General features: G+C 40.1%; 1 protein-coding gene across 7 annotated transcripts in view; it reads right to left on the bottom strand.

The window, feature by feature from the left end:
* Positions 1–19,677, bottom strand: part of dennd5a (DENN domain containing 5A) — a 90,565-nt gene extending 70,888 nt beyond the window's left edge. For all 7 annotated transcript variants that reach the window (XM_033038969.1, XM_033038971.1, XM_033038970.1 and 4 more), the window contains exon 1: positions 19,471–19,677. In XM_033038969.1, the coding sequence (XP_032894860.1) occupies positions 19,471–19,564 (94 nt within the window). In that variant the 5' untranslated portion in view covers positions 19,565–19,677. The remainder of the gene's footprint in view (positions 1–19,470) is intronic.
* Positions 19,678–26,593: the final 6,916 nt, after the last annotated feature.

The following is a 26,593-nucleotide window of genomic DNA, read 5'->3' as shown; positions in this document are numbered from 1 at the left end:
CTGCATATTTGCAAAGAGCCGCCCCAGCCTCCAGTTCAAATACAGACAAGAATACACACCTGTAGACACATGAAGCTGCAGATGCTGGAATCTAAAGCAAAAACAAAGTGTTGGAGGGACTGAAAGGTTGGGGATCATTCTTTAGGCTGAATGGAGCCGGGGCGGGGGGGCGGGGGGGGAGGTGGGAGAGAAAGCTGGAAAAGAGATGTGGGGGCAAGTTAAAGCCTAGCAAGTGAAGGGGAGGATACAGGCGAGGGAGATTATTGGCAGATGGGTGGAGTAAGCTATGAAGGCTAGAGGTCGAAAGAAGACAAAAGTTTGTTAGATAAGGAATGAAGAGGAAGAGTAAAAACGAAAAGCCGGAGGGAGGGGAAAGTGGGGGATAAAAGGAAATATGGGATTCAGGGGTGGATGAGATAGGAGCAGGGTGGCTTGGGTGGGGGATAATTGTGTGAGAAACAGGTGCTCACCAAGGTGCGGCTGGGTTGATATTATTTGAAATTGGGAAATTCAATGTTCATATCATTAAGCTGGAGCTCCTCTTCCCATTCCAAGCTTTGTGTCGAGGGCCACCTCCGTTGCCAGAGAGGCCACATGCAAACTGGAGGACCAGCAACTCTTATTCCACTTGGGTAGCTTCCAACCTAATGGTATTTCAAGTAACGCCGCACTCTGCCAACCCCAACCTCAGTGCACACACATTTACATTTCACTCCTCTTTTCTATATTTGACACCCTTTCATATCCTTTTCGCCTTTAGCCTTTGTCGGTTACTTCACCCACCTGTCAGTTCCTTCCCCCACAACGCCACCGCTCAATTGCATCCACTTGTCAGGCTTTGCCTCTCCCACACCACCAGCCCCTCTCTTTCCATCTTTACAGCCCCTACTCCAATTATTCTGACGAGTGTCCCAACCTGAAAGAGTGTCTGTCCATTTCCTCTACAGGTATTGCCTGACCCATTGAGTTGCTTTTTTTCTCCCACTCCATTCTGACAACGAAAATATTGGATGGAAGAGAATAAGAGAGGCTAATAAGGGAGGAGTTGTCATTTCTTTGTAAGTTCATCTAAATCGTAGTCACATTCCAGAGAAAAGCTCAGTTTCATCGGGGAGACTGAGATTGTCAGGGTGCCAGGTATTTGGAACTTCATAAGTTAAGGAAGAAGACTCACATTATTGGCTCCTATACAACACCTAAATAAAGCACCAAGGCAAGAATAAGGAGAGGATAACTATAATACAAATCAAGAGACGGGCAGCTGTGGACAATGAGGAATGGGTAAGTGGAACAGAAATTCAAGCGATCGACAATTCTATAGTTAACAAGCCATAAAAGTATTAGTTGCCAAATGAGTGCCAGCCAAAGGGACACCATGAGGAACAAAAAAGAAATAGGTGGTTTGTCTCGCTGCACCAAAAGGCACAGGTAGATATAGACAGCGAGGACCTACTGCAGGAATTAAAAAACAAATTTTAAATCAGCATCTCGGGAGTACTAATACCCAGACTGCTGCCTAAACGGTGTTCAAACTGATCGAGACGTCAACAGATCAAGCAGAAGGACTGAAGAAGGGTCTCGACCCGAAACCACCCCTTCCTTCTATCCAGAGATGCTGCCTGTCCTGCTGAGTTAATCCAGCATTTTGGGTCTATATTCAGTGTAAACCAGTATCTGCAGTTCCTTCCTAAACAGGTCAAGCAGATTCATTCATGGGTAAATGTGGGAAACGTACCAAAACAGTCATTGAAATAAACAAGGAAACTTTGTTGATGGGAACAATGTTTCAGCAGAAAGAATACACAGGAGGTTGGCAAAGGATTGAAAATAGCAAGAAGAAGACAAGGGCTAAAAAAAAATTTAAAAAAAAATAAAAATAGGAAACAAGCTCAAATATAATAAAAACAGGAAAAGCAAGGTCATGATTAAAAAAGTTATATTATTGGAATACAAAAACCATGCACAAGAATAAAGTGAGTGGAAAAACAAAATGACATGACTTAAAATCTGCACAAATATATAAACTATCTTCATAATAAATAAGAACATGTTGTGCAGAACCAGCTGTAACGTGAATTATTAAGAGCTGGTTAAAGAACATTGCAGAGTAGAGAGGGAAAAGGTGGGAGGATGGGTAGGATTTGATTGGGATAATTAGATTTATTAGGACCATCATGACAGTAAAATCTCCAATTTACCTCAGCCACTAGGAAATGTTTGCACCTTTGCCGGCCAACTCTTAGTCTATCTAATCTTTGAGTCAGTGGACTGATCAACATTCAGGATTCTGCAGCCAACCTGAATGAGTACACCACTGCCATGACTGACTTCATCAGCAAGTAAGTAGAGGAGTGTGTGCCGACGAAGCCAATCCGAGTGTTCTCCAATGAGAAACTATGGATGAACTGCAAGGTACATTCACAGGTGATGGTCAGGCCCACCGCAGACATGTCAAACAATCCTGAGGGAAAGCACGCTATGATCTTCGCAAAGCCATCAAGGATTCCAAGAGACAATGCAAAGACAAATTTGAGTCCCAGAATAATCATTCGGGTACCTGCAGAATGTGGCATGGTGTGAATACTATCACTGGCTGCAAAGTGACGTCAGGTAACATAGTGATAGTGCCCTCTCGGCCCGCCACGCACTGCCAGCCGGTCTTCCAGCCCACCGATCGCCGACTGTACTGAAGACCATGGCTGCGATGACCCTATGTGGCCAGCTGCAAGAGGAAGTAAAGTGGTGCATCTTGCATATGGACTCAGTGGCCTGTTCTATACGTACTGGGGGGGATGGTGCTTATGTATGGTGATAGTCTTGCTGATCTGTATGCAGAAGTATTTTGCTGTACCTTGGTACACCTGATAATAAAGAAAGCATTTAACCATTCAAGAGGGGTCAAGGAAAAAGCATTCACGTCGCAGCCCCGTTTCCACCAATATTTCCACCACTACGTACAAGAGGCACAAGACGCACAAGATGCCATTGCATGCAGATGCCGAGAAGTGTGTTCAGCTCTGGCTGAACAATTTCTAATCTTGTGATGTGAACTCGGTAAGAAGACCATCCAAGACATCCAGCTCAATCCAAGCCATTTAGCTAAGATTTAAGGTAGACAAAAATGCTGGAGAAACTCAGCGGGTGAGGCAGCATCTATGGAGCGAAGGAAATAGGCAACGTTTCGGGTCGAATCCCTTCTTCAACCCCCTTCTATGATTTAAACCATTCAGCAGCTCTGCAAACAGTAGAAATCTCCTGGTAAAGAGGGGAGCATCCAAAATCTACTCTGAACCTTCCATTCAAGCAGCAACCTCACTTCAACCCCTGATCAAGCTTCACATTTTCCCCATTGAATTACAGTAAATTGGGACCATTTTTGACCCAAGATTCCAGTGAACCAGCTACCAAAAATAACAGTCTACTTCGAAACTCACTCATCACAGAAAAAGATCACATGATCTAGTTTGCCCTTTCTACAATGCCATTTCACTTCAAATTCAAGAATAACTGCTTCTCAGCAACCATCAGGCTCTTGAATATGAATTGGACTTTTAACTATGGACTGTCTTTGATATAAGGACTTTGGGCTTTTTTGCGCTAGTATTGGTATTAATAATTTATTGATTTTTGTTTTAATGTTATCTAACGTCAGCATTTACAAGCCTGTTATGCTGCTGCAAGTAAGAATGTCATTGTTCCGTTGTCAGTACATTTGACAATTAAATACTCTCAACTCTTGGCCACCTGCCATCCTCCAACTCTAACCTCAGGCCTAACTCCAAGGTGGCCCATATCTAATCTGCAAAGTGTGGAAATGAAATTTGCAGCCTCATAACAGGGGGTTTCACTTGCTGCTGTAACCCATCTAATGCATCTATTTAGTGCATTAAAATCGAGGTCAAATCCTTCACACCATTTCAAATAGAGCGATTAACCAGAGAGTTCTGTCAAATATTTTGTCTGCAATCAATATTCCCAAACAGATTATAGACACAAAATACTGGAGTAACTCAGCGGGACAGCATCTCTGGAGATAAGGAACAGGTGATATTTCGGGTCAGACCCTTCTTCAGACTGAGACTCAGGGGAGAGGGAGGCTAGAAATATGGAAGGGTAGGAAGTGAAAATGACTGATCAAGCAGATAATTATCAAGGAAGTGTAGAATGGTGCATTGTTAGCTGGGGGGGGGGGGAGGTGACAACGAGATTACTAAACAGATTATCTGGCTGTGATTACACAGCTATTTATGTGCTTTGTGTGCAAATTTATTGTTACATTTCCACATGAAAGCACAGATGATACTTCATTGGTACATGAATGATGAGGCATTTGAACAGATTATGAAACGTGCCAAAATGAATTCATTTTTCTCAAAAGTAATAATTTTTCAGTCCAAATACTGCTGCTTTGATCACAAATGAATAAGCCATAACAGTTGATAGACACAAAATGCCAGAGTAAAGGGCCGGTCCCACTTGGCCGTCATTCCCTTGCCATTTACGCGACCTGCTAGCGTGTGGGTAGTGCGGGACAGGCGCATGGAGTGGTGTGGAGGAGTGAGGACTTCGTCCTGCACAAAATCTTCACGCACCACTGGCCTGTCGCGTAACTGACGGCCAAAGTGGGACAGGCCCAAGATCCTGGCGTGGCGCAACGTCTCACCTCCAACAGCAGCAGAAGCAGGCAAACAATCGCCGAGCTGGGCCTGGGGCTCACGGCCGTTGCGGATCTGGATCCGCCCCCACTCCTACCCCCAGAGCGGGGCCAAGACGATTGGAGATAGACACAAAACGTTGGAGTAACTCAGCGGGACCGGCAGCATCTCTGGAGAGAAGCAATGTTGACGTTTCGGGTCGAGACCCTTCTTCAGACTGAAGAAGTCTCGACCCGAAACATCATCCATTCCTTGTCTCCAGAGATGCTGCCGGTCCCGCTGAGTTACTCCTGCATTTTGTGTCTATCTTCAAATGACGTCACACGGTCCAGACGACTGTGCGGACGCATGATGACACGCGCGACCATCGCGCGTCAGTCACTACCGGCCTGTCGCGTAAGTGACGGCCAAGTGGGACAGGCCCTTTACTCAACGGGGCAGGCAGCATCTCTGGAGAGAAGGAATGGGTGATGTTTCCGGTCGAGACCCGTAACAGTTGCTGCTGGACTTGACAAGTTTCTCCAATGGTTTGTTTTTGCTCCATTTCAACAATCTGCAGTCTCTTGAGTCTCCAGGATTTTCATAATTGCATTTCTTCGTATTTTGACTTTACTATGCAAAAATGCAATTCTTCTTAAAATACAAGAAATCACCAAATAAAAACCTTCATGAGAACTAAAATCAAGAGTACTGCAGTGAGGAAATTAAGATTCCTCACAGATCATTTACACTCAGAATTTCGGGCAGAAATGTAACAAAAGTTACTTATGCGCATTCATCAGATTTCTTGGCTGTTTCTTTCCTTGATTTAAGAGATTTAACTATTGTGGTTGAGTCTTTTTTCCTGCATTTGTAGCATGAATAATTTCATTGAATGAGACACAAAACCCAGAAAGATCAGCACAAAATTAAAATACTGCACAATTCCAAGAATAAAACTAAGCAAACCCAGAACTGCCATAACAATTACTCCAGTTTCCTCCCACAGTCCAAAGATTGGCAGGTTTGTAGGTTAATTGGCTGCTGTAAAATTGTCCCTCGTGTATAGAATAGAACTAGTGTACGGGTGATCACTGGTCATCGCAGGCTCAGTGGGTTGAATGGGCCCGTTTCCACGCAGTATCTTCTCTCAACTAAATTGCTCCCAAATCTAAACGGATGAACCATTTTAAATGTCAAATTTATGTTTTCTCTTCCCAATTAATGAATCAACATGGTTACAAATGTTCCTCCTTGCCAGTTTGTCCAAATCTAAAGTGTCCATAATGTAGGTGATTCAACTTTAAACTGATCTTCAAACAGCTGTACATAATAACACATAATCAGGATCAATAGATGTAGGACAGGAATCTCCCCTGTCCCTTGTGTTTACAATTAGGTCAGTGGTGTCGTTACTGCTGGCTGTGCTGCCTAGTGTTTTAGTAAATTACAATGAAACTGCATTTCTTAATCTGCAGTAAAATGCCTTCGAGGTTGGGAGTGCAATCATAATGTAATATCCAACGACAGAATCCGTTCTTTTCTTTCTACCTTTCCTTGTTTAGGAGCTTAGCGCTGGTTTAGTCGCAACAGTTCACATCAACTCGCCAATCAATCATCTCTTGAGAAGCACCCACCATAAATGACCAATTCACACCCCCAGATCAATGGTTCACCCACCATCTTCTTTAGGGGAGTAACAAAATGCCCCTCTTTTGATTTGAGTACCTTTGTGGTTGAGAGAGATTATATCTTTCACATTGGTGTTGTCAAGGGCAACTCTTTGGATGCACAAACACCCCAGGTGGCCAAAACGTTGATCAGTATCTCACGGCCTGTAGTCAGAAGAAGGGTTTCGGCCCGAAACGTCGCCCATTTCCTTCGCTCCATAGATGCTGCTGCACCCGCTGAGTTCCTCCAGCAATTTTGTGTACCGTCAGAAAATTAAGGTTTGGTTCTCTCAATGTTGGTGAAATGGGGAAGACAAAAATCCAGCAATCCCAGTCATACACACCCTGGCACATCTGGCGAAAGGTCAAAACAAATGGGCACTATTTTTGTGCAACCATTGGAATAGAATATACTATTACTAATAGTAAGACCTCTTTTGTTACTAACAGTAATTATTATTACTAATAGTAATAGACTGTTGTGTGTGTTGAGAAACTGATCAGGTTATGAAAAGGAAACTGAAAAGCTCCTTTAAATACCCGGTAGCTAAAAAGGGAAAGGATAGCAAAGTTCATGTGTTCGTTACTGAAAGAAATTATGTCAAGTAATAAAGAAAGAGATAACAAATACTTAGGTGACATTGATGGAAAAAGATAGAAACTGTTTGGATTGAACGAGGAGCTGAAATAAATCTAGCTTCAGGGGAACAAAAAACATTGATGAGTTGACTCTCCATTTAAGAAAGTGGTGGGGGCGGGGTGGGGGGGGGGGGATTGTGGAAGGAACTACAAAACAACTAGAATCCAAATGCTAGAATTTTCGATTGACAAAGTTGTAACAGTGTACATAGAAAATGTTAGCGTTCAACTGTGTCAACATGGACTTGGGAAAGGAAATCATTCTGACATGTCTGTTTCAGTTGCTTAAGGTTGTAATTAGCTAAATAGATAAGGGCAAAAGTAGTGCATTTGATCTTATAAGGGCACATGGGGATATTACATGCCACATGGGGATATTAAAGATAATTAAGTTCTAGCACATAGAAAAGGGATAATATATTGACATGGATAGGAATTGGTTTACAGACAAACCCAAAGAGTAAGAATTAAATGGTCATTTTCAGGATGAGTTTTTGACTAATGAATCAGACCAATGTCCCCAGCTGTGGACAGTCTATATTAATAGTTAGGATGTCCTCAACCCGAAACGTTACCTCTTCATGTTCTCGAGAGATGCTGCCTGATCTGCTGTGTTACTCCACCACTGTTTCCTTCAATAGTTTGGATGATGGAACAAGTGAATATATATATATATATTAAATAGCAAGGTTTTTTGATAAGTCATAGAATCATACAGCACAGAAACAGGCCCATTGGCCCAACTTGCCCCTGCTGAGAAAGATGCCCCATCCACGCTAGTGCCACCTTACCGCATTTAGCCCATATCTCTCTAAACCTTTTCTATTCATGTAATGACCCATGTCAATCCTGACACATTCTGATAATGACTTGCCTTTTATCTTTAATCATCTACATTATCATTCACCCAGAAACATCTTCTCCAACTATTCCATTTGGATTCTTATCTACAACGTAGATACTAGCCCCAGCTCTATTCAAGTGAAGCCCACCCCTCCCTCAAATAACTTTCCATTACTGGGGCCAATGCTTCATGAAATGAGGCCCATTTGTCCCACAGTAATCTTTGATCCATGCAGTCAAGTCGACACATTCATAAAAAATTAAAAGCCTATCTCATTGGTTTGAGCAAGATACCTGCACACAAAACAGGTACCAAGAACTCTAAAAAAAAACTTTTTAAAAACTTGTTCAACGCTGCTGAAAAAATCATTCTATTAAGATAAATTTGTAACCCACGTAAATTGAATCATTAATGTCCGCAAAAATATTCTTGTAGCCAAGAAAACGTGCTAGAATATTTTACTCTTCACAAAATATTTAACATTTAATACTAATTCATCAATAAAATGGATTAGTAGAATAATTAAGTTTATTACCTGAATAATTAATCCTAACAGACCAAGAGAGGTGAATACATCATCCCCAGCCTGTGCTAAATTAAGAAATTCGTATATGCAATTCTCTCAAGTCATTCATATGTATTGAGAAAAGACAAATCTTCAGTTCCCCTGGGGAATACACATATGCTTTGATGAGCGAGATACCGTGTTTTTGTCTCCCTCCCAGGTTTCTAACTCCAAGCATACTAACCAATGTCACTATGTTACCTTAAATCATATTGTTTCTCTTAGTTGTTTGTTGTGCAAATCATATCAAATAATTTGTGTAAATGTTATACTTCAATACTAACAATGCAATAAAAAATATTAGAAATAAGACTATGAAGGCTTGAGATCAGAATCTGGGCACAGGGGGAATATAAAATGTTGCAACCAAAACAAGTATATGGGGGGGAGAAGTAAAGAACCAAGCACAAACTTGGATTTGCTAAATTTGTTTTAGATTCACACAACGGCTCAGTTCATTATGTACAACATCTACTAACATTAATCTTGATGCCTCTGTTTTGCGAAAAGGAAGGAGGCAGAATATCCAGTTTACAATGACTGTATTATGAATGAAGTTGTGAGGACATGGTCACTTTGCTCAGATCGTCACATGGCCTAGCAGCACTCATGGCTACACTCATACTTGAAGAGTGACTAGGTAATTCAGGTGACAAGAACTAGGAGTGTCAACATTTATAAAGGCTTAATACTATGAAATTATTTGGCCCAATTGGGGGTGAATTGATTTCCCCAGAAATAAACAATGGTGTTTGCAGACCTACAATCTTCAGGTTTGCACACCTGTTAGAGTTAATTATGAGAATACCATTTTTGGTGATAGAAATATAATCAGCTTGTATATCCCGAGGTTTACTTCTGAAAGCAAATGTGCCCCTTGTCAAGCAGCATCTACAGATGAACATTTTGACCCCTGATGTCAAACATTCCTTTCCACCCACAGATGCTGCCTGACCCACCGAGTTCTTCCAACAGGCAGTTTTTTATTATGTAGTTTGTAAGATCCATGTTATAAAATCCATATTATCCAGTCATTTTATAAGCAAAAGAGATATCATCTTTGAAACTAACAATGATTTCTACATGAATCTCTCAGAAAATGTGTTCTAGTAACCAGAGATAAGAAACAGTTTTTAAAAAGGTGCTGTCACTGAAAACATACAGATAATCAAGTTTGGGGTCATAATTCTAATCTCAAAGTAGCAAAACCACAGAAGCAAACTAACTGATTGACAAGCATTGGAGGAAATGAGTTTACAGGTCAACACCAGGAAGTTGTGTGTAGATCAGTGAAAAAGGTAGAGTGAAACAGATATAGCAATAAGGTGTAGAATAATAAATTGACATTGTGCTCAATTTATCTTGGTAATTCTTTAAACCCTCAACTAAAAGATTTTATGTAAAAGTCTCTTAAAAATGCATGGCCTTGAAATGTATACTCACTAACACTTTACATCTAACCTTCAAGTGCAAGGACTATGCCTTAATATACCCCTCACCGTTGACACCAAGTCTTTACATTCATTTTAACGTCAACATACAATACCCATTCATTGTACCCATCCGCACAGACAGCATCCGAGGTTAGATGGAACCCGGATCTCAGGCACTGCTCTACCACTATGCCACCCTACATTGAAACACAAATGCTCGAGGGGACTCGACTGGGTGGAAGTAGAGAGGATGCTTTCTCTAATGAGATAATCAAAAACTAGAATTTCCCCATTTAAGACACGGTTATCCCCTCTCAAAAAGGTCAAGGGTCTTTGGAACTCTCTTTATCAAAGGGACAATGGAAGCAGAGTATTCAAATATTTTTTAAAAGAAGCAGAAAGATTCTTGATAAGATTAACACAATAAAATGCAGGGTTGAGATTATGATCAGGGAAGCTTTCATTTTATTGAATAGCAGAGTAGGCCTGAGAAGCCAAATGGCTAGTCATGGCCCTATTTTGTACTGCAGAAGTATGCTGACAGGACCATTAGATATGGAGGCATAGCATTCAGAATGACATAGGGAACTTCAAAATGCTTCCTCAGCAGCACACAAACGTCCAGAACAACAGCAGATGGAAAGCATCACCTCTCAAACTATTTAGCACGAAGCACCTCCTATCCCAACTGTGGCACAGCCCTATATCTGCTCCCAGTCCCACAAAAACTGGAGGCAAGTTGTGTTTGATTTCAATATGTTGCCAGACTAGCAAACATATTTTTCTAAATTATCTGCTATTCCAATGTCACTTTTACTATCAATGGATAATTATATAACCAATTAATAATGTGAAAAAAAACCCCGATTTACCTGTTGCTCTTGGGCTCCTTTAAGTCTGTCATTCCTTGAACAATAATCTGCGTTTTGCTAAAAGTTCACCAGATAAGTGGAAGCAGCTACAAAGTTGCTAAGTTTATGCATTTCTACTAATCAGAAACAGTGATCCAAACTTTCCATTATAGCCTGAAACCTCAAAGCTATTCTTTCCAGCTGACAAACACATAGTAGTAGATACAAAAATTGGTTTTAGCCTCTCAGATGAGTGATGGGCAGGAAAATTGAATGCAGTTAATAGTCTTGATCAATCGTGCTTTTTGCCACAAAATGCAACAATAGACACGATAAGGTGGCAACATGCAGTGGTTTGGATTTTTATTGGCATTTTAAACTTAACGATGAATGAGCTCCAATCTTGCATCTTGAGCCTCACTATTTTCTTGGCCATGTCCAGGAATGACTGGTACATGGTGCAAAATGCAGCAAGAGGCTGCTGAGATTTACCATGAGTTCAGCTGTTGAATCTGGTCCAAGATCATTTAATTGCCTGGCAATATTTCTGCTAAAGTAGAAAGGACCAGATAAATATTTTTTAAGTATGCATTTTCCTTATTGTTTTAATTGGTTGTGTTTTTACGAAAAAAAATATATAATTGTTCATATTTTGAATTGGTCTGGAAGTTTATCACCTTTCCAGAAGAGTTTGATCGTTGGAGGTTGTTCGAGCCTCCAGCACAATTGTCACCTTTTGTCATCACGTTTCAGTGATCATTACAGAAAGATTTAATATCCACAGACAAATGCTGAAGACAAACCTGAATGCCATTCATTCCACCTATTCTTCAAATTTAGAAACTACTTTCACCGAAAAAAACCATCTCTCTCCTGTAGTCGAGTCTTCGCCACCGGTAATTCGGCCGATAACAGTGGTAATGGTGAATTTGTTGATGGAATTTGAGCTGTGCCTCACCACATAGTTAGAGGCATAAAGCGATTAGAGGAGTAGTCTATGTATGCAGCCTTGAGGTGCACACGTGTTGATGGTCAGTGATGGAGATCTTGTTACCAATCCGCACTGATTGAGATTAGAAGTCAAGGATCCAATTGGAAAGGAAGGCACTGAGGTCCAGGCCTTGGAGATTGGTGATGAGTTTCAGAGGAATAATAGTGTTGAATGGTGAACTGCAGTCTACAAACATCAGCATTACGTACTTTCGACGATCCAGAGCAAAGTGGAGAGCCAATGAGATGGTATCAGTTATTGGCCTGTTGCGGCAATAAGCAAATTGGAGCAGAGCCAGGTCATTTCTGAGGCAGGATTTGATTCACACTATAACTGATCTTAGACAATTCTTCATTGTGGTGGATGCAAGTGCTACCAAACAATATGATTTGAGGCGGGTCACCATGCTCTTATTATTGTATCAATGTGATGGATGTCCTTTTGAAGCAGATAGGAACCTCATAAGCAGGAGTTTGAAGATGTCCTTCAATATCCCAGCCAGTTGGTTTGCACAGATTCACTACCTGGGATGAATGCTTGCAGGGATTTGCCCTCTTGAGGACGCTTTGACATTGATCTCAGGGACAGAGAACAAAGGGACGTCAGGGGCTGTATATGCTCATGTTGGTGTGTCATTGTTCTCCCTTTCAAAGCATGCATCAAACGCATTGAGCTTATCTGGAAGCGATCTGTCGATGCTACTTATGCTACCCAGTTTCACCTTGCAGAAGGAGTACAATCAAAAAGCATTATGTACATTTCAGACATATTGACCAAAATCCATCAGCACCACAAATCCTTCTCGAATGCTCATAACCTTATTTATGTTCATAAGTAACAAGAGCAGAATTAGGCTATTTGGCCCATCAAGTCTACTCCGCTATTCAATCATGCCTGATCTATCTTCCCTCTCAACTCCATTCTCCTGCCTTCTCCCCATAACCCCCTTACTAGTCATAAATAACTTTGTTATCAGCAGCTCAGCATTTCTTAATGCTTCAAAATATCTTGCCTTAATATATAGAGACTACTAATACCAGCATGCGCTTCAATCTTTGAGAGAGACTGGACTTACTAAATGAAGCTCACTTGAAAATATGAGAACTTCAGTATTTTTGAATGAACTTTAAGAGGAAAGAAAAACAAGAGAAAGCAACAAAAAAAAATAGAATGATTAAATATCAGAAAACTAATATTTTGCAGTTATGTTAAAATGTTTGGAAAGCAACCTTGCATGATAGCGGAAAACCATGCCATTTACAACTGAATGCCTAATCTAGAAGCCACATGGGAGAGGAAAGAAAGACTCAAAACTCCGGGCAAGGCAACACTCATTCCAGAATCAACTCTCTTTGTTTTGAGTTTAGTTTCTCTTTGTTGCGGAAGTCTTAGAACTCATTTAGCCAAGGAATGTTTTTCATCATTCTTATTAAAATAGCATTCCATTCACAGCAATTGAACCATGTTCAGCATAAATCAAGTCACTACAGACAACTTGTAATAATATCGAAGCTGAACCATTCCTCTTAGAGTTTCCAGTATCAGTTCCCATTTCAGGACTTCCCTCCCCCATATCTCAGCTTCCCCTGCACTGCTTCCTGTTTTCCACCGAAAGTTAATTTAGAAATGAGAAAGTAATATCCCTGCAGGAGGTACATGTCTTTTAAACTGATTGGGAATAAGAAGAAAAGGAAATATTGAAGAAAAAAAATATCTTTTTCATTGGTATTTTTACTTTTAAATGTATGCCATTCTTCCTTTTCTGGTGGTTTTTAATGGATTTTTATGGCAGCAATTGACTAATTAGACAGGTATAATGAAAGATTGCAATGGGAAAATTAAATGAGCACCAAGGAGACTTGGCACCTGATCTCCTGAAAGCATTGTGATTCATTCTCCCACTTGCTGGTAAGACACCTGGGTTATTGTACACAGTTCTAGTCCCCATGCTATCGGAAGGATGTGTTCAAGCTAGAGAGGATACAGAAAAGATTCACAACATCATTGGTGGGCTTGTTATACGGAGAAAGGAACATGTTGAGCCTGTTTTTTCCTGGAGTGAAGGAGGCTGAAGGGTGACCTGTGTGGTCACAGTCTTGAACCAACGGTAGGGCAATCCAAAACTAGAGGCCAGAGCTGGGGTGGGGAACCTGCAGCCTTAAGGCCGCATTCGGCCTTCTAGGCCATTAAGTGCGGCCTTTTGAATGAATCCAAATTTTGTCGAACAAATCCTTTTATTTTTTTATTAATGTTTTTGTTCGTCTTTTATTATTTTTATTTGAATCTTAAAATGAACGTATTTAAAATACCAAAGAGTAAAAGAAGATTCAACAAAATAATCCTCCCTGACTGACGGTCACAATTAAAACATTAGTAAGTCATGAGTCTATTTTGGAGTTGGACGATGAGGCATTCAGTGTGGATTTGCCGTATCATTGTAAAGTGCGTTGGCTATCGCAGGGACATGTGTTAGCAAAATGTTTATCTTTGCGAGAACAGATAGTTAAATTTCATGAAGAACAGAATCAGCAATGTGAATTATTGAAAGAAGATTTCTATAGAAATACTGCATTTCTGTGTGATATAATTTCAAAGCAAAATGACTTGAATGTTTCTTTGCAAGGTAAAAATAAGTCTATGTATGATATGTGGCAAAAAATACAATCATTTCGAAAAAAGCTATCTTTTTTCAAAACTCTTCTTCAAAATGAAATTTCGGATGAACATTTCCCCCGGTTAGCGAAGGTCATTGATGAGCAGGTGGATTCATGCAAATCGTTTGAAGAATACACAGCTGTTATAGAATTATTAATTAAAGAATACAATGAAAGGTTCACTGACTTTGAGAATCATGACATCACACTCAAATTAGCATTTCAACCTCACCTAGTTGATGTCTCCAAGGTTCCTAAAGAACGACAGATGGAATTGATTGAGCTCTCAGAAGATTACATTTTAAAGTCCTTATTTGACGATAAGAAAGATCCGATTGAAATATGGAAAAATACAATAGAATACCCACATCTTCGGCAACATGCAAGAAAAATGCTTTCTTGCTTTTCAAACACTTATTGCTGCGAATCTACCTTGTCCTACCTAACCCAAGACAAGACACCCTTAAGGTCATAAATTACGGTAACCCATCTAGAAGATCAGCTGAACTGCGTACCTCCATGTTGCAACCAAATATTCAAATGCTTTCCCACAAAAAGCAGTCACAACAAAGTCATTTAAAGGTTAGTTAACTTTAGAATTAACAAAATGTTTTCATTTTCTTGAAGTTTTTTACAAAATAATGTACATTTTGAAGTATATCTAATTTAAGTTTCTTGGATGTGGCCTTATTAGATTACAGCTAACAATGCGGCATTCCAACATGAAAAGGTTCCCCACCCCTGGGCTGGAGGTTTAGGGTGAGAAGGGAGAGCTTCTGTAAATTGTCCCGAACATGTAGGATAGGTTTAGTGTACAGGTGATCGCTGATCGGCGTGGACTCGGTGGGCCCCATTTCCACGCTGTATCTCTAAACCAAACTAAAACCAAACTTAGCTCAGCAAAGCGAATTGGTTGGTACAGATAGGTTGGGCAGAGGGCTTGTTTCCATGTTGTGTAACTCCAAGACTCTATGTGGAGTAGATATGAACAAAGGATCACTAACACTGTCCATTCTCAGGGCAAACAAAAACACGATGGATCTTGCATCTACAGAAATGAGGGGGCACCTTCTCTTTACTGGTTGTGGATCACAATCTCTCTAAGCATGCGATTCTTACTCTTATAGAGTTTAACCAAAGCAAATCAAAACAGGCAAGTACTTTAACTAAGGAAATAAATGATTACAAATGCAAATATGGGCACAGTATACTGACATATACAGATGATAGACACAAAATGCTGGAGTAACTCAGCAGGACAGGAAGGTCAGTGTGGGAATGGGAATTAAAGTGTTTAGCAACCTGGAGATCAGATAGGTCCAGGCAGACGGAGCGAAGGTGTTCAGTGAAATGATTACCCAGTCTACATTTGGTCCTGACGATGTACGAGACATCTTGAACAACGGATAGGGTAGATGAAGTTGGAGGAGACATCATATTTTTCTTTTTTGCACATCTTTCATTCATTGTTCTTTATCTCTCGGCATCATCGTCTACATCTCTCATTTCCCTTTCCCATGACTTTCAATCTGAAGAAGGGTCTCGACCCAAAACGTCACCCATTCCTTCTCTCCAGAGATGTTGCCTGTCCCACTGAATTACTTCAGCATTTTGTATCTATCTTCGGTTTAAACCAGCATCTGCAGTTCTGTCCTACACACTTGTTAACAATAATGATGACACCCGTCATTGTACTGCCGGTGACTAAATGTAAAACTTTCACCACCTTTGTCCTGATGCTGTGATTTTGTGCGATATGCAGTCTAAGACTTCCATGGTTACCCCTTTTAACTCTACACATCTTTGCAGCCACTTCCAAATGGGCCTGCTCCGACACTGGTACATGATGTACCTGAAAATTGTGAAAAGAGTTTGAAATGATAAAAGGTTTTTTTTTTAAAATCTAGGTTGTTTATTGGACGAGTTCAAAATCCCCAACTACCATATTGGAATTTGAATTCAGGTTGCTGGATTTTTAGTTCAGCCCTCTGCACTGCTAATTCCTAGAAGGTACTTGCTTTCTGTACTCCAACTCCATTGACAAAGTATTACCTCTAAATTAACATAGAAACATAGAAAATAGGTGCAGGAGGAAGCCCTTCGGCCCTTCGAGCCAGCACCGCCATTCATTGTGATTATGGCTGATCGTCCCCAATCAATAACCCGTGCCTGCCTTCTCCCCATATCCCTTGACTTCACTAGCCCCTGGAGCTCTATCTAACTATCTCTTAAATTCATTCAGTGATTTGGCCTCCACTACCCTCTGTGGCAGGGAATTCCACAAATTCACAACTCTCTGGGTGAAAAAGTTTTTCTCTCACCTCAGTCTTAAATGGCCTCCCCTTTATTCTAAGACTGTGGCCCCTGGTTCTGGACTCGGCCAACATTGGGAACATTTTTCCTACATCTAGCTTGTCCAGTCCTTTTATAAGTTGCTATAAGATCCCCCTCGTCCTTCTAAGCTCCAGTGAGTACAAGCCTAGACTTTTCAATCTTTCCTCATATGACAGTCCCGCTATCCGAGGGATCAATCTTGTGAACCTATGCTGCACTGCCTTAATCACAAGGATGTCCTTCCTCAAATTAGGAAACCAAAACTGTACGCAATACTCCAGATGTGGTCTTACCAGAGCCCTATACAACTGCAGAAGAACCTTTCTACTCCTATACTGAAATCCTCTTGTTATGAAGGCCTTTAAGACTAATTAATTAAGACTAATTAATGCCTTTAACGAAGTACTGTACACCAATTTATACTCCAACAGTGGCATTTATTAAAATAGCAGACTTGTCAATGAGTTACAACTTTATGTTTTGAGCTCATCACAAATTATACCATGCTTTAAATGCACATCTAAATAACTGGAACAGCAGTTATAATATCTGAAACCAAATGACAAAAGTTTTCCCTCAGATTCAAAAATATTCTGAAGCTTAAACCATAAAAATCTTTGTGGAATTTTGAGTTCAATTTTAAGAATAAGATTTACATCCACTATTTGTACCAAAATAACCTGAAACATAATAAAATGGTCCGAAGCGAATAGACATTCCGAGGGAAATAACCCTAACCCTATCTCAGGACTGAACGACTATAGACTGCACTAATATTGTTGCTCTATGTACTTTAGAATTTTGTACTATCATCATCTGGTTTACCGAGAACAAATGATTATTGTATGGTGCAGGAAGGAACTGCAGATGCTGGTTTACAGTGAAAATAGACACAAATTGCTGGAGTAACTCAGCGGGACAGGCAGCATCTCTGGAGAGAAGGAATGGGTGACGTTTCGGATCGGTCTGAAGAAGGGTCTCGAGCCAAAACGTCCATCCATTCCTTCTGTCCGGAGATGCTGCCCGTCCCGCTGAGTTACTCCAGCATTTTGTGTCTATCTTTGATTATTGTATTTGTTGTGATAGCGTTTAATGTGCCTGTAAAGCTGCAGCAAGAATTTCATTGTTCCGCTTCATACCCGGTGTATCTGACAGCCCTGAAATGTTCCGATGCACATTGATTATAAAACAGTGCATGAAAACCAGTTCCAATCGAGCAACTGTGTCATTAAAATAAAATTATTAATATTATTTAGCCATTAGTATTCTGGAATACCGTGTGCAACCGCATTCGCTTTACACCAATGCCCCTGGCATGATTGGTCCTGCAGCTTCCCCAGAGAAACGTACAGCAGTTGCTGCCTTTCCTGTAGAGAGTTTCAGTTACAATGACATCATCCTTTTAGAGCCTCGCTTGAGAGGAACTGATGTGGAAGGACCCCAAGGACAATTTAAAAGCAGATGATTCAAGTCCACTATCGCTACCGCTATAGGATCTTTGCTCGCTACAACCTTCCAAAGGCACTCTCCATTGTTTATAAGATCACCCAGACCGTACAATCCAGCAACGAAAAGTACAGCGAGCACGTCGTTCGCCGTGCAAAATAAATAATAGTTCCAAGAACTTGATCATATAAAAAATACTGCACATTAACTGTGCCACGACTTAGCCGGAATTATTAAAAAAAAGACATTTCCAAACATACAGAAGACATTAAAGCATTGCCAATCTGTAAACAACTCTTTCCGATAAAATTGCAGCACTTAATCGTTCAAGAACTATTTTTTTGCCACAAAATAATAGTTAATTGGGAAGATAGTATACCTCCACAGTATTTATAAAGTAGTACCAGAAATTTAAAGAGTGCAGCTTGTTCCTTTAGCTCACTGAAGACAAAGTGGTGGAAGAAAATCCTGGAAAAATGATGCATTGAAGGTGGATTTTAACGACACCCCTTCAAAATCTTTACCTATAAAATCTACGAATTATAAAATGATGTACGATATAAACTGGTAACAATTGACAGGGCATACCACAAACCAAATACAACGATCGAACGCAAATATACACCCAAAATATTCATCGTGAGACGGTGAAGCCGCACCAACGGCAATAACACGACTTTCTTACACCGTGCAGGACTTTGATCAAATTGCTTCCATTCACAAAAGCAGATTGTATCTTAAAACATGTCATCGGAATTCGTGTCGTTCTCTTACAGATGGTAATATTACATTTAATACAAAAAGGAAATTGAAAACCAGTGGTTTTCATGTCTGTGTCTTCACATGCAAACATCAACCTGCAAATTAACACATTCATAATTATGTGCTGCTGGTTAATTAAACACAACGAATTTGTCAAATTTTCTATCAGATATGGGAATGCAAACGTGAATTATGTACACACTATTTAAAAACGCAAATAACAGCACTTCTGTAAAATTGTTATGCAGCAATGAATATTTGCATGAATGCAAGATTTGCTCAACATTATAGAACTTGAAATATCAAACCCAAAGTGATGCTGTACATTTCAGAATCTGTTATTCAATTAAACAGTGGACAAAGCAAACTCCATTTCCAGAGCGCGAACTGTCAAAAGGCAGCTCTACATCATCACTTCCTGCAAGAGTGAATGGCAACAACGCTGGTATTTTTGGACCCAAATACCAACCGAATCGTTCTTTTTACACTTATAAATCACTCTGATTCCGATTTATTTCATCAAATTGTTCCTGCGCGTACATCTTTAGTACAATGAGCCAAGAGGCAGGGAGATTTAAAGTTTGCGCTTTGCTCGGCTCCAATCACAGAAGCGACTGGTGACATTGTGAATTAAAAAAAACACTCACCCGAGAGCTCGTCCGGCTCCAACCCGGTCTCCACGTCCAGCCCAGATATGGCGAAGTAATCTGCAAAGCGGCAACCGGCGGTGTTGGCAGTCATGGTGCGCGCTGGGCAACCGGCAGCCGACAGCCGCCGCTGGGCTGAGAATCCCCGTGGCCGCTTGCACAGTCTGCTCCTCAACCCGGCTTCGCGGTCGATGCTTCCATCACAGCTCGCACCAAAGATCTGCTATAAGATCTTTGGCTCGCACTGCAACGCCTAGCACGGAACAGCGCTGCATGCCGGGCTACAGACACCCCTTAAAGGGGCAACTCACCACTCAGCTGCAGTGAGACCCCGCCTCACAAAGGCAGCCACTGAGAACTGCACTGCCTCTCTTCCTCCCTCCTCCTCACACTATCTATCCTACTCCCTCCTCCTTACACTATTTCTCCAACTCCCTCCTCTCCTACTCCCTCCCTTTCCAACTCCCTCCTCCTCAATCTCAATACAGTACTTTTCTATATATGCAAAATATAAACTTCACTTGAAAATATAACGCAAATGTATGCCTTTTTCACAGCTGGAGGGAAGTTGGTAAAAGTGGATTTGTTCGCCAACAATAATTTATTTGTCGGACAGTAAATAAAAAACTGGAAAAACTGTACTACTATTTTGCGTTGAATATTGAAGCAAAACGGGATTAGATGATGTAGCTTCCAGGGTATAGTATTGTGTTCTGTGCATGATGGACCAAAGTTATGAGTGAAAGGATAAGGTTCTCAAAGGAACGGGCATTCTTTTTTATATTTTGCTGATTTATTGAGATGGGTGTACATGTGAATGTATTCTGATATTGTTAGCCCAGCTTCACCTATCATTTTGAATCAATATCTACCAATTATATTTAGTTTTAAACATAATAAAGCAAAAACATTATTGAATATAATTTGACACTGAAACATATCAAGGTAAATTAGAACAGATGACAAAGAGTTTGATCAAAGGGGTGGATAAGAAATGAAATTTGGGGGACATTTGTGAATGCAGAGACTTGGCACCAAAAGCACATCTGGCAATCCTGCAAAAATGAACACTGAAGATGCTCAAGAGGCCAGAATTAGATGATCAACAAATCTCTATAGAGAAATCTCAAAGAAAGATATACAATGCCGAGAGAGGGTGGAACAGGTCAAAGGGGGTTTAATAACCATGACTACAACTGGTTGCTTATTCAATGTTGCGGAGATGGCAAATATAGCAATTAACAGAGTGGTTTCAAGCAGTCTGTGGCAAACTGAAGTCAAAGGGCATCAAGGAATAACTGTTCCCATGGTTAAAACCATACCTTGCACAAAGAAAGTGACTGTGGCTGTTGAGCGTGAATTGTTCAAATCTGATAACATCACAGCAAGAGTTCTTCAGGATAGATTTCCAGGCCCAACCATTTTCAACAGTGAGTCTTTCTTTCATCCTCAGCACAGATACAGAGGTGCAAATACTCTTGCAACTCCAGCAGTCTGTGGCAAACTGAAGTCAAAGGGCATCAAGGAATAACTGTTCCCATGGTTAAAACCATACCTTGCACAAAGAAAGTGACTGTGGCTGTTGAGCGTGAATTGTTCAAATCTGATAACATCACAGCAAGAGTTCTTCAGGATAGATTTCCAGGCCCAACCATTTTCAACAGTGAGTCTTTCTTTCATCCTCAGCACAGATACAGAGGTGCAAATACTCTTGCAACTCCAGAAAAAAATGAAGCAATCTACTCTGCTGCAAAGCTGAACATTTAACCATGGGCTGATAGGTGGTGAATAAAATAAGGCAGATCCAAGAAATTTAAAACAAATAACATAAAATGCTTTAAAAGCAGTATGTTGGGCACTATCTTTGGTGAGAGAGAAATAATTAACGTTTTTGGTCGAAGGCCTTTCATCTAAAGTTTCTGACGAAAGGTCTTGACCTGAAGCATTAACCATGTTATCTCTCTTCATAGTTGCTGCATGAGTATTTCTTGCATTTTGCCTAATTGTTTATAGAAATGAGAGTGTAATCCCACCGTGAAACAATGATGTCGCTGGAGGAGATTGCAACAATTTGCAACACCATAATTAGTAAGAAAAACGCATCTGTAATTTTATAGTTAAATTACTTTCATTAAGCCAATTTGGTTAATTAGATCAAGTTACCATTTACCATCCATGCAAACACATGTTTTACCCCAAAAGCACTATTTGTTCTTATATTCCTCCATTCCCCTCCTTCACCCAAATGGTCTAAAAAAACTTCAATGTTAGCATAATTTCTACTTTAGCAATTAATTTTGCAAGTGAATTTCCTAGTCTCGTGATCTTAGTCATTACCTTGCAGCTGCTCGATTTTAGCAGGCAACTAGAGAATGGACATAAAATTAGCTCTGACCTGTTCCACTCAAATCATGTATCACTGACACCACCCAGTAATATCAATCACATTGAGCTTTCAGAATATAATTATTGCAAAATTCCTTATATTGAATCAAATCTCACAATTTTACCCCAAAATTAAGAATGTGTTAATTTTCTCATTTTTCAATTTAAGGTTTGCTTTAGTTTAGAGATATAACGGAAACATGTCCATCAGCCCACCATGTCCACACCAACCATTGATCACCCGATCACATTAGTTCCATGTTATCCCACTTTAAGCATCCAACACAATTGGGCAATTTACAGAAGCAAATTAGCCAAATTAAATGCACTTCTTTGGAATGTGTGATGAAACTGGAGCACCTGGATAAAACCCTTGCGGTCACAGGGAGAATGTACAAACTTAGACTTCCATACCGCTCCATCTTTGCCCTTTTGATTTCGACCATTTCACATTGGGGCACTCATCACTACATCAGACAATGTTTGTCGAAGATCTTATTTTGTTCCGCGTTCGGTTTATAGAGAAATAAACCTAACTAATCTTTCAGGTGAAGATCATATAAAAACAAATTTGTGACAAGTGACTGAATAAACAAAGGTCTGACATTCATTGTATCCTCCCAATTCTGTTTTCTCCTACAGTAACTCTGTCAACAAGGAACTTTAAAACTATATTTTCTGATTAGTGAATTATTCTGAGTGAGGGCTATCAGACCAGGAACGGAGGAATTGACTTTTGATGATGAAACACAATTGGTATTATATCACAGGCCAATTTGTGTTAATTGTAACAAATTATTTAATCTCATTGGAATTCTATTAGCAAGTAGATAAGCAAAGCAGTAGATCTTCTTTTAAAATTATGCACATGTTTGTATGCTACCATACTATTGTTGTCACATGCTTGCACTACATGCGCATTAAATCCTCATCTTGAAATGAAGTCATTGTGTTACAATGCGAGTGTTCTTCTGAGGGAACATAGTTCCAGAATAAGTATTGAGACAGATGACCAATCAATTTAACTTTTGTTATTGGTCAGATCAGTGGGATTAGTCTTATTGATTCGTCCTCAAATAATATTGTGTCATATATAACACCACAAACAGCTTTCAAAATTTCTAGACTCAGACAATGTGACACCTATTCAGTATTGCAGTAAAATATAGACACACGAGACTGCAGAAAAATTCATTGTGTCACAGGCATACAGCACAGAAAGAGATCCTTCAGCCCAACCTGCCTATGCCAACCAAGATGCCCCATCTATGCTAGTCCCATTTAATGGTCATATAACGTGGAAACAGGGTGCTGGAACTTTGAGCAAAACACAAAGTGCTGGAGGAACTCAATCGTTCAGGTGGCATTTGTGGAGAGAGTGGACAGATGATGTTTTGGGTCCAAACACCCATTTGCCCAAATTTGACTCATATCCCACTAAACCTTTCCTTCCAAGTGTCTCTTAAATACCACCCTCCGAGTGAAAAAGTTGCCCCTCAGGTTCCTATTAAATCTTTCCTCTTACACCTTAAACCTATGTCCTCCAATTCCCTAACCTGGGTAAAAGACTCAGTGCATTCATCCTGTCAAGTTCCCCTCATTATTTTACACACATCTATAAGATCTCCAGTTAGCATCCTGCATTCCAAGGAAAGAAGTCCAAGCTTGCCCAATCTCTAGCTCAGGCCCTCGAGTCCTGGCAACATCCTCATAAATTTTCTCTGTGCTCTGTACTCTTTCCAGTTTAGTGACAAGAGAAGTAAGAATATAGCGTGGAGGGTGTGCGAGTTGGGAGATGGTAGGGACAATTTAGAGGCCAATTAAACTACAAACCCACACGTCTTTGGGATGTGGAAGAAAACCCAATGGGTCACGGGGAGAACATGCAAACTCCACACAGACATCACTCATAATCCGAATCAAACCCATTTCTCTGGTGCTGTGAGGCACCAATTCCACCAGTGTAACACTGTGCCGTTTTGTTGAGATTAATCAGCCTTATGCAAGCACAGCAAATGATTTAGGGATCCTTATCTACTTAGTTACTCACTAATTGACTTTTGTGAACTATCAGACATGTTTATTTATGTAATTTGTATTTTTAAATTTTAACTTTTTTAATATGATTCACAGATTAATTGTAGACAATAGTGCAGGAGTAGGCCAATTCAGCCCTTCGAGCCAGCACCGCCATTCAGTGATCATGGCTGATCATTCAGTACCCCCTTCTGCCTTCTCCCCATATCCCCCGACTCCGCTATCTTTAAGAGTTCTATCTAACTCTCTATTGAAAGCATCCAGAGAATTGGCCTCCACTGCCTTCTGAGGCAGAGAATTCCACAGATTCACAACCCTAATGTGAATAAGCTTCTAGTGTCTTGACTTTGTATGTTGGATGACATTGGCCAATGCAACATTGACTAGGGAATAAACTTAATTCAACCAGCCTGCATAATGGAGTGGAGTACCAGGATTACTTGGTTAACTTTCTTTTTCTTCTCAAGATATCAATACATTTGTTTTCACCTGAAACTGAATATTCTGGACACTTCTATAACTACCACCATCTATTTCTTATGGTTACTTGAATATAATGAAATACAATTGAAATAAGAGATTTAATTAGGTTTTTTCAACTGTTCAGCAGAGGTAGAAATGCACAGGTTTTATAGTAATTTACTTATTATGTCATGTGAAGATGCTATCTAGCCCATGTGGGAAAAGCTATCCTTCCACATCAGCAATCACATCAGCCCCATTCCCTTCTCATTTTGTGGATCCCTGTATCATTTTCTCTCAAATTTCATACACATAATTATACTCATACAGCACATCCTTGGGACGTGTGAGGATCTGCAGTACCCAGGGGAAACCCATACAGTCACAGAGAATATGCAAGTCCCCAAAGACAACGGCCAAGGTCAGGAATGAACCCAAGTCCCTGGAACTGTGAAGCAACAGCACTAACCACTGCACACTGTTTTACCCTAAACTACAATTTTTTTTCTTTATTTTTTTACTATTGTTTTTCTTATAGATTTTGTGGAAAATAAAAAGCAAATTGATGGCGCTAACAAAAAAAAGTTATGTTTCTGAAGGAGACAGGGGAACAACATTGTGACAGAAATACCTAGATTTCAATGTCTCCATAGAAACAATGGAATTTAAGGAGATAAATCTTTGGAGGGGGCTATTTTTATTCTTTAACAGTTGTTTGTTAAAATTATCTTACGTGGTGACAGTTGGAAACGTGTATCAGGTTTTGCAGTAATCATCACCTAGTGAAAACATTCAAGGAATGCCATTCATCTTCACTGAGGGTATTTACAAACTAAATACTCCCTCATAAATAACACCAGCTGAATGGAACACCACTAAGTATGGTCTATGCATGATATGAAGATGTCTAAAATTATTCTCCAGTTGAATAGAACTGTTCCTCAAAACATTGGTCTAATTGAAATCTAATTAAAAGGTGGGAAGTGAAAATGAGAAGCTTCCTGAATAAATCCAAGGCTACCCACTCCTCGATTTTGCTTGTATGTTGTGTTGAGTCTTTTGCTGAATCCATAAGACGGATTCAGGCCTGGGAGATATGTTGAGCCTAGGTATTCAGATCAATTACTTGCAGTACATGGGCAGGATTGCGCCTTTATATCCAATGGCAGCCCACAAACTGATGAGCCTCTCAACTAATTGAAACTGGCCTCAGGAATCAAAGCAAGTACTGTATTCCTTGGCAACTGACAGCTGATCTTTGTTCCATTAACAAGGGATTTGGTGCAGACGAGCTAGGCTTGCACCGAGAACTGGAAGGACCATTTTGATAAGGTGAAGCATAAAACTGGGATTGTGTGTGTCCCTCCCTCTTGATTATGAGAAGGAACCTCGTTTTCAAGTGTGTTTGCAATGTCTGGCATAATCTCTACTCCTACACCTGAGGCAGCTTTCATGTTAATACAAAATAAAAAAATACTCTTTTTTCAAAAAACCCACTAACCATTCCTCAGCCTGCTTGCTCAACTATCTACGATAGCACACTTTAGTGTTATCGAGTTGGTTTTTAAGATGTAATTTGTTACTATCTTCCAGTGTCTGGAGAAGAACCACACAATTTAGTAAGTAAAACATTACATTTGTTCAATTTGTTCTCAAAAATATATCAACTTTTTTTGTTACCAGGATGCAATAGCTCTGACACAATTCACTTCTTTACTTCATAGTTATGCCATCAGTATGACAATAAAATTGTATTGTATTGTATATTGTATTGTAGTATGAGTGCTGAAAGGAAGGATAAATACATGTACTTCAGCAGAACAATATACATTTAGTAGTTTCAACTAAACAGTTCCATTAGATAAGTTAAAGAAAATGATCAGAGTGATCAGAAATATAAATCCTTGTAATTTACCCTATGGTTGGAAAACAAAGAGAAAATAGCATATCTAGTACTCTAGTTATGCAAACTCATTTAGGAATTAAACTTTGATTTTTTTTAGCCCCAATTGTTCAGGGAGTATTCCTAGGCTGTTTGTTTACCCAGTTTGCATCCGGGAGATCCAGTAGGCCTTAGCTGTCCGATCACAAGTGTCCAGTGAACCTCGGAGAGTCTCGACAAGCTTTTTGAAAGAGATGCCCGGGGAACGGAAGCAATGTATAGACTTACAATTTTTGCTGCATTCTGATCAAGAATTTTAAAGCTGCTTGCGGAAATAGCGACTCTCTGCAGACAATA

This window comes from Amblyraja radiata, chromosome 20, assembly GCF_010909765.2.
Source record: "Amblyraja radiata isolate CabotCenter1 chromosome 20, sAmbRad1.1.pri, whole genome shotgun sequence".
Taxonomy (NCBI): domain Eukaryota; kingdom Metazoa; phylum Chordata; class Chondrichthyes; order Rajiformes; family Rajidae; genus Amblyraja; species Amblyraja radiata.
This window is presented reverse-complemented; position numbering and strand designations above follow the sequence as displayed.